Raw genomic sequence first — 10,097 nt, forward strand, 5'->3', positions numbered from 1 at the left:
AGATGGCCAACAACAATCAATACCCCACACACACATAAAATAGCAACAATTAAATTCAAACATGTGACAATAGATGGCCAAATGTTGTATAAAATCAAATTTTGGGGTGAAAATGGATTGGACACACATACAACAACAATAATACACAACATAAGATTACACACCTCTTAACCCCAATTTATACTAGAAAAAAAAAACCCATAATTTTTCGACAAACCCTAGAATTTCAGTTGACAATATCACAAATCCTATATAATATAGAAAAAAAATATGCGTAAAATAGTGACAAAGAACACGACTAACCTGGTGTTTTTTAGTCCACTAACAGTTTGACACAACCTTGAAGCTAAATCGACGACAACCTTGAAAATTCACCGCAATGTTGTAAGCTAAACTTAGTTTAAGTGTGATTCAAAGTGATTTGCAGAACAAAATGCTATGATTTGAGTGATTACACATATGATTCGAGTAGAAATCGAATGGGAGGTGGAGAGTTTTTTGGGTTTGAATTTTCGGAAAGTTGAGAAATGAAAAAGACACGTCTGATTTTAACTTTTCAAGAGCGCGTGCATACACTCATTTGAGTTTGGGTGACTTTGTCCTTATAAAAACGTCAATAATACACAAAAATGAGTCGAAGGGGGTCCTAGAACCTCTACAAAGTTTGGGTGTGCTTATGACAACTTTGGTCATAGTTTAAGTGTGTTTTGAATCTTTTTCCCAAGGTTAAATGTACACATTCAAATTTTACAAGGATCAAAATTAAAATTTCAATAATTGAGGTATCAAAGGTTCTATTACTTTATTCCAACTTTTCTTTTTTAAAAAAAATATTTCTTTCCGTCATCGTGTTTAGTGAAGATATATATAATGTCTCTCCAATCCCAAACAACTTTTAGCATAGCACATGGATGGAATTATTTGCTACTTCTATATTTCGCTTTGTCATTCTCTTTGAAACTATAATATTCCAAATTCCTATGCTTATGATAGCCTCAAATCCAAGAAATTCTGGTCATTAGAGGGATAATAGTACTTTTTTTTTTTGGTAAATGTATAATAGTATTACTACATAAACAAGTTGCGATAAAATAAAAAAGTAGCTAACAAGAGCCATTCTATCATTTATGGGGTAATTCCTTCTTAATGGTCCCATAACCAATACCAGGGAACTTATTTCATATGCAAATCTTTTACATTTTCTTTAATATATTCAGAAAGGAAATTTGTTTAACCTAAAATTTAGATTAAGATTAATAATTGAATTTGTAATATAGTGCCACAGACAAGTTATGATATTGTGAAATAGACGATAAGTTACGGTAAAAAAAGTAAGATGAGATAATTTTTATTGACAGTTAACGCTCACCAGTGGGCGCCAAAATGTTTAACATAAAAATTGGATTTAAGATTAACAAAATATGAAATGTTTGACCCATAAAATATTTAGTAAATCCTTTAAGAGTTTTCCCTATATATGATCTAGATTTAAATTAAGAGAATTGGATTCATACAATACAACATGCAATAATTCCATTCGTAGCCCATAAATAACAATATACTTTCTAAAGTCAATGGTTCTTCCAAATAAAAATAAGATCTAACAATTTTTTTTAAATTCATTCTATATGGTCAGTGACTCAACCAATAAGACTCCTTATAAAATAGGAACCTTGTTTATAGGAAAGTAGATTTTCCCTCATTTTACTTTGAGGGAAGAACTAACAAGGAAGAAGAAGAAGAGAAGCTGGTTGCACAAAGAGGAGAGTGAAGATTTGTGGTTTTTTTCAAGAAAATATGAGAAAAACAATATGTCTTCTTTCTATTCTTTTTATTCTATTGCTTACACCCACATTTGCCATAAAAAAGGTAAACGTTTGTCTTTCAATTCTCTTTGTAAATTGTACATTTGTTATCACTACTTGCATCATTACATATACTATATTTTGTTATTAATTTTCGACGAAATTAGAATTTCAGTTGGAATTTTAAGATTTTTTTTTAGTAATGAAAATAATTTGTTTTTTTGTATATAGTCATATGTGGTGTATTTGGGTGCACATTCACATGGAAAAGAAGCAACATCCATTGATTTTGATAGAGTTACTAATTCCCATCATGAATTTCTTGGAACACACTTAGGAAGGTAAGTAAATGAAAACTTTGGTACTTTATTATTTGATTATATGAAATCCCAAATCTTGAAATACCTTTAAGTCTTTTTTTTCTTCTAACATGTTTGATATCTCAATATTAATTAGTGTTGAAAAGGCAAAGGATGCAATTTTCTACTCTTATACAAGACACATCAATGGCTTTGCTGCCATGCTTGAAGATGAAGAAGCTGCAGCATTATCCAGTAAGCATTCTTAAATGGTCTGATTTTCCATCTACTGCACCTTTTTTCTTCTTTAATTTACTTCAGTATACATTTTTTTACTGTGTCAGAGGTGAATTTAGCATCTAATTAAGTCAGTGAGCGTAATCTTAGGGAAGCTATATGGAAGGGTGGTTAGTTGAATGAGAGACAGATTCTAAATTTAAAACTTGATGAGTTTGACCTTTTAAATTTTTAACATCAAACTAATTGTATTAAAAAATAATGAGTTCAAATTTAATACTGATTGAAATTTTAGTGAGTTTTCACATATATATCTATATTTCGCATAAAAATAATGGGTCTGAATGAACCCGATTGTGTCCTTCATTAAGTGGAACACCCTTCTTTGTAATATTATGCTACGTATATAGGTCAGTTATTACTTCTTAATTTATACTTATAAATTAAATCTCGGATATCTCCATGAACACCTTTAGCAAAATATATTCCTGGTTCTGACGCAGATTATACATATAAATTTTACTCCCCCCTCCCTCACGGTGTTTGGATTTCGAGAGTCAAATGAGTTGTTCGTTGATTTTTTTCGTACGCCTTTAAATATTTTAAATTATTGTGACTTATATTAATTTTTAAGTAGTTTTCAAGTATATGTAAATTTTATTTTGAGAAACTTAAAGTTTCTCCGTTTAAACACGCGGTCAAAATTAAAACATTTGAATTTGAAAAGCAAAAAGTGTAACATAAATTGAGATAGAGAATAAATTTTTTCACATGTATATGTAATTCAAGCGAAAAACAATAATTGAGTTCAGTTTAATCGACAGAACCGCTTTAGATCCGCTTATGACTGTATCTATATGAACCTTTTTGCAGAGCATCCAAAGGTAGTATCAGTATTTTTGAACAAGGGCAAAGAACTACACACAACTAGATCATGGAACTTCATGGGGTTGGAGCATGAGGGAAAAATCCCTAAAAGCTCTTTATGGAAGAAAGCAAGATTTGGAGAAGACATTATTATTGGCAACATTGATTCTGGTATGAGTTTTTTGTACTTTTTTTTTCTCATTTGGTTTGATTAATATGAATTTGTACCGTGTTAAGTTTATCATCAAAAGGGAAAATGCTCCTATCAGAATTTTTTCAGCCCCAAAGCTCATACTCAAAAACTCTGAATAAAATGAAGAAATTCTATTCATCCCATCACAATCCTTCATTATCTATATCTAATAACCTTGCGCATAAATTCATGTTGTATCAATATAATCTAAACTGTGGTCCTTTTTACGTAATGTTGGTTTTCCAAATTATATTTACTATTCCATCCGTCTCAATTTATATGACATCATTCGAATTTTGAAAGTCAAATTAACAAGTTTTCTTTAACTTCAAATTTTTTAAATGCCCTGTAAGCATTTTAAATTGTCAATTACTCTTACTATGAACATTCTAAATATGTAAATTTTATTTCAAAAAATTTTAAGATTTCATATCCGAAATTACAATCAAAACTAAAAATTTTAACTTTCGAAATCCAAATAGCGCCACATAAATTGGTACAGGGTTAGTTACTTGTCAAGGAGGTCATATATACCTAAAGAGTGAAAAATGATAGCATAAGATTAAAGCATATAAGTTAAGTTCTTTTATAACAATTCAGCATATTTTAAAACTTTTTCTTAAATTCCTTGTAATGAACTATAATCCATCTTTTCGCTTCTTAAATACATTTTGTAATTCTTTTTGCAATTTCTTATTGTAAGTCACGTGGATCATTGACTTTATTGATGTAAGATGTATGTATTATTTATTACACATATTTTAATATTTGATAATCACTTTCTGGGAAGCTAGAGTGTCTACTTGACAATAAACTATATATTTAAATATTTAATGTACCAAGATCTCATTATTCTCCCCAACTTGGCCAATCCAGTTTCACATTCGACAACGACTTCTTCACTTTACAGAGCTTGCTTTATCAACCATGGCTCGTTTAAAGAATTTGGATAACTAGATTATTAATTTCGGAATGAAGTTGTGTTTTATTTATTTAAGTTATATACACGTCTTTTAATTGAAAATGTATGGCATTCTAATGATCTTGTGTCATACTTATGAGAAATTGAATGATTGTTTTGTTATAAAAAATAATTTAGTGATTTTCATGATACTTATATAAAGTAGAGGATTCTTTTATTGAGAAATACTTTTGCTATAACTTTAGTAATTAAAATAAGTAACAAGTTGAAAACTCATAAATTTTAAATTTTAAACTTCGTCTTTACGCGTATCAATCTAAACTGTTTCAGTAGACACTTGTTACTTCCCACAAGTATAATTATTGAGTAACGCCATCACCAAAACTTAGATTGATGGATGAAATAACCTAATTTTTTTTATTGGCATTTGAAAGCTAATTTAACTTGATGATCATCCCATCAATTTTTCCAAGAGTTGATCATCCTTTATTTTTTCTTAAGGTCTGTGTACACATCACTCTTTCTAGGCCCCATCTGTGAAATTATACTGATTATATTGTTTTTAATGAATTACTGATTATGTTGTTTTTAATGAATTACTGATTATATTTCCTCAATGCTCACAGGTGTTTGGCCAGAATCAGAAAGCTTTAGTGATGAAGGAATGGGACCAATTCCATCAAGGTGGAAAGGAACTTGCCAAACTGGTTCTGATCCCACCTTCCGTTGCAATAGGTGCGTCTCTATTTCCAACAGTCTGTTTTCAAAATTAAGTTTATATTCACATATATTGACAGGGTAAATAATATTTATACAAGGGAAAAGGGTCAAAATATCCCTCAATTATGAGAAAAAGAATAAATTTGTCCACCATTTGAATTTGATCCCAACTATACCCTTACCATTAGCTTCGGATTTGCCCCTCAACTATAAAAAATAGAACAAATTAACCCTTCATTTGAATGTAGTTCCAACTATACCATTACCATTAGTGGATAGCCTCAGATTTACCCCTCAACTATAAAAAAAAAAAAAAATAGAACAAATTAACCCTTCATTTAATTACGTGGTCCTAAATATGCCCTTACTGTTAGTGGACTTGTGAATTTGATCCCAAATATGCCCTTACTGTTAGTGGACTTGCTCAAATTTACGCCTCAAAATTTGGGTCAAATTCAAATGGAGCTCAAATATGTTCAATTTCCATAGTTGAAGGGTATTTAATATTTCTAGTAGTGAAGTAATATTAAAGTTGCTGTGCAAAAGTTAGTTTGGCAGATGAAAAATCACATCAAAGTTTAATATTTAAGTAGTTTAATGAATTTGATCAATTCTTGAAAGTTATGAATATTGTATAAAAATGAAAACATTTTGGAATGACACAAAAGCAAAGTCCATCATATAAATTGGAACGAATGAAGTATGATTTACACAGGTTTATGCTAGCTTAAAATCAAGATAACTTTTTGACTTTTGGAGTTTTCCTTAAATATTGAAGGAAGTTGATTGGAGCAAGATACTTCATCAAAGGATTCGCTGCTGCGGCAGGACCTCTTGTAACGTCCAAATTCTACACGCCACGAGACACTTTAGGGCACGGATCCCACACGTTGTCCACAGCCGGTGGAAATTTTGTCGAGGGAGCAAACATTTTCGGGTACGGAAATGGCACAGCAAAGGGAGGATCACCAAGAGCACGAGTAGCGGCTTACAAGGCTTGCTGGCCTCCTATTATTCCATCCGACTCGTGCACTGATGCAGATGTCTTGGCTGCATTCGATATGGCAATTCATGACGGCGTTGATGTACTTTCAATATCAATGGGAGGACTACCAGTACCATATGTCCTTGACAGTATTGCTATCGGTTCGTTTCATGCTGTTAAGCATGGCATTGTTGTGGTAACCTCGGGTGGTAATTCGGGTGCTTACCCTGGTACAATAGCCAACACTGCACCTTGGCTCATTACCGTGGGGGCAAGCACCATTGATCGCGAGTTTTCCAGCTATGTTGTCCTAGGAAACAATAAGCGTTTCCGAGTATGTTTCTCTTGTCCACTATTCTTTTTGTCTGCAAAACAATGCAGTCAGACCTTTCTATAACAACCGCCCTATATAACAGCATTTGATGATAGCAACCAATTTTTTTAATCAACTTTTTAATTTATATTTTACCTCTCTATAACAACAACATTTATCATTGTAACAGTACACTCTTTGTAAAATTACCCCTCTGTAATAACCTTTCTCAAATATTAGTTGATTTTAATTTACTAGTTTCACTTTTCTTTCGATAATCTTTATCTATAAAAGCCAAACAATATCTAAATGTCAAATGTTGTAATAGGTGTATAACAACCTATCGCTATAAAAGCCAAAGTATATAAGAAAAAATGAGACTGTTACAGAGAGATTTGACTGTATATTCTTTGGGGACGAGTTCCTTGTGGAGAGTTAAGAATCGTCAGTTCTCATAAGCGAGGCTTATGTGGTGATTTAACAGTATTCGGATTTTTGGTTTTCAGGGAGTAAGCCTTGCTACTGGAGTACTGCCCAAAGGCGAATCGTTCCCACTTATTACCGGTGCATCTGCTAAAATTGCCAATGCAACAGCTCAAGAAGCGTGAGTAATACTTCTCTTCCCTACTGCTTAATACAAACTAATCTCACTTAGCTAACTTTTATAAGTGCTTGTGCAGTAACTTTTGCATTGCAGGGACGTTGGACCCTAAGAAGGCAAAGGGGGCTATTTTAGTTTGCAATAGAGGGGGTAGTCCAGCGTTTGACAAGTGCACGCAAGCGACTTTAGTAGGTGCAGTTGGTATCGTTATACTCAACAGCGCGTTCTTTGGAAGTGAAATGTATGCTGAGCCTTACCTCTGCCCTGCAACTCTTATCAGTTACTCCGATGGACTTGAAATCTTATCTTATATTAATTCAACAAGGTATATTAATTCGCGTTATGCTAACCATGATGTTGAATTAAATTTTCATGGCACAACAAATTAAATTAGTATGCACATAGCATAACCAGAATCCTTTATATTGCCCTTCTTTTTCTGCTTGAACAGGACGGCTACAGGTTCCATTACTCGGCCAACAACTGAATTGGGAACGAAGGCAGCACCAATTATGGCTGCCTTTTCTTCCATTGGACCCAATAGGGTGACACCAGAGATTCTTAAGGTTTTCTACCTTTTCAATATTGTTATTTCAAGTATATTAAAGAAAATATTGCCATTCTTATGAGTATTTATACGGCATTATATTTCCAGCCAGATATTACTGCCCCGGGAGTTAGCATACTAGCTGCCTTTACTGGAGTTCAAGGGCCTGCAGAAATAGGTTTAGATAATCGCCGAGTTAAATTTAACACAATGACAGGCACTTCAATGTCATGCCCTCACGTTGCCGGTGTTGTTGGCCTTTTGAAAACTCTCCATCCAACTTGGAGCCCCGCAGCTATCAAATCTGCAATTATGACATCTGGTAGGGCTTAACAACCCTTTCGATTATGCATATGACGTTAGAATTTTTACTAAATGAGGACTAACATTAACTTAATTATTGCGTTTTATAAAAAGGGCTAAGTAAATATGGTTGGTGTTCATGACTTGGGCCGTTTATATATTGGATTATTTGTTGGGCATGAATCACTTTATGTATTCATGTGGACTGGTAGTATTGTAGGCCCTATTAAAGATCTAATAAAGCCTGTTAGGGGAGGCACATTAGGTCAAGGCTTGTTGTCTGGTTATACAATTTAAGTGTTGAATGCAACTTTTCTGAAATTCTTGATCATATTAGGCATCACGAATAAGAACTAAATAAGTTTTATGAGAACCTTTATATGATTATGATGCCTTGTTACTGCTCTTCTTGTGCAGCTAGAACGCGAGATAACACTTTCAAGCCAATGACAAATTCGACTGACCTTAAGGTATCACCATTTTCTTATGGATCAGGACACGTATGGCCAAATCGCGCCATGGACCCTGGCTTGGTTTATGACCTAACTATTGATGATTATATGAACTTTCTCTGCGCCCAAGGGTACAACGAAACTCAAATCAGCTTCTTCACACAAGGCTACTTCAAATGTCCTAAGCCTATCATTAGTTTTATCAATTTGAACCTACCCTCAATCACAGTGCCCAAGCTCAATAGCTCGGTCGTTGTGACTAGAACTTTGAAGAATGTTGGATCCCCGGGCACTTATAAAGCTCGTATTCGCTCCCCGGTTGGAATTTCTGTTGTTGTTGAGCCAAACACATTGGAGTTCAAAAAGATTGGAGAGGAGAAAAGTTTCAAGGTTACTCTGCAAGTTAAAGGACATTTTGCTCCAAAAGATTATGTGTTTGGTCAGTTAATATGGTCTGATAATAACAAGCACTATGTTAGAAGTCCCATTGTAGTGAAAGCTAGTTAAGACTTTTAGGTAGCATTCATTTCTCCACTTATTGTTACCTGTATAATACTATTCATTGCACTCAAAAGTATTCGAAAAATTGCAATCATCTTAATTATATAAAAGTGGACACTATTGTTCACTCGTGCAACTGCTGTATATTTCATGAGAATGTTTTGTTGAATGATTCAATGAGCTATGCATGGACTCCGTATTATATGCAGCGGCGGACCTAGTAATATGACCTATATTTTTGAATCATGTCATGTATATGTGTTACACAATTCACTAAATAAGTGTAACTATTAAATTTCGAATTCAATAAATCAAGCGGGTTATTATAGAACTTCAAATCGGAACCTTTAAAGTTCAAATAACTACATCTATATGAAACACACATTAAGAGTAGATATGTTGGAAAACTAGCACTCAAAAAAATATATTCTAAAGAACAATAATAACAATGGAACATCAAGAGACACGGTAATCAACAAAATTAAAAGTAACAAGGACATCAAATTTTAACATGAAAAACCTTTTGAATAAGGGAAAACCCACGGATCAAGAGGAGCAAAGTACTCCATTATAATAAGAATAGTTTTATATTGGTAATCTTGAGTAAAATACTCCAGAAAACACTACACACTCAAAAGAAAGAGCCCTCTTTTGATTATTCTACCTCATTATAATACTGTTCACACTTTTAACTTTTTCTTACAAACTATTTTCTTTGGGCTTTTTCACATTTTCTGTGATCTTCGTTAGGTACAATTTATTTGTAGAGTAAGTAGACTTTTCAACTTTGTCCAATTGTCACATGCACCCTCTTCATCAATAATGTTATTGGTTACAATTTACATCATATGACAAGTACAATCTCCATCACATGACATTGCATTCTTTGGCACCAAGAAAGAATGTAAGCCAAGTCTTTCTGGCACATAGCTATTTTTACCACATGGTATAAGACCCATAAGTGCTCTCATACCATGAGAATGTCTTCGTGAATGGCTCAATGAACAACAGAACTCGTAGTACATTCTATATAGTGATATTTACATAGTTATGATAACTACATCTCATTAAAGTGTATCACCTTGAATCTTGATGAGACAATTGCACCATCTATTTGAGATGATTGCATAAAATTACCGGTGTGACTTTCGCTAAGAATACTTATCTAGATTCAATGCATGCACCAAATTTATAAACGTATGATCAATAAAATTTCACTTTAACCCTTTAGTATTTAAGGATTGAGAGATAATATCCCCTTCACCTTTCAAATGGAACGATAGCCCCTCAACAATATTTTTAGATGAACTTTAAGAATTCAATATAATGAAAAAAGTATTTCCACCTAGTAA

The 10,097-nt window shown here is 33.0% G+C and overlaps 1 protein-coding gene across 1 annotated transcript; it reads left to right on the forward strand.

The window, feature by feature from the left end:
• The first annotated feature begins 1,637 nt into the window (after positions 1-1,637).
• Positions 1,638-8,874, forward strand: LOC132029347 (subtilisin-like protease SBT5.3). Its single transcript, XM_059418645.1, has 11 exons — positions 1,638-1,869; positions 2,037-2,146; positions 2,262-2,359; positions 3,215-3,379; positions 4,950-5,058; positions 5,822-6,362; positions 6,848-6,945; positions 7,022-7,267; positions 7,394-7,508; positions 7,598-7,811; positions 8,210-8,874. The coding sequence occupies exons 1-11, from the start codon at positions 1,798-1,800 to the stop codon at positions 8,749-8,751; spliced, it is 2,310 nt and encodes a 769-aa protein (XP_059274628.1). The 5' UTR covers positions 1,638-1,797; the 3' UTR covers positions 8,752-8,874.
• Positions 8,875-10,097: the final 1,223 nt, after the last annotated feature.

Source organism: Lycium ferocissimum, chromosome 9 (genome assembly GCF_029784015.1).
Source record: "Lycium ferocissimum isolate CSIRO_LF1 chromosome 9, AGI_CSIRO_Lferr_CH_V1, whole genome shotgun sequence".
NCBI lineage: Eukaryota > Viridiplantae > Streptophyta > Magnoliopsida > Solanales > Solanaceae > Lycium > Lycium ferocissimum.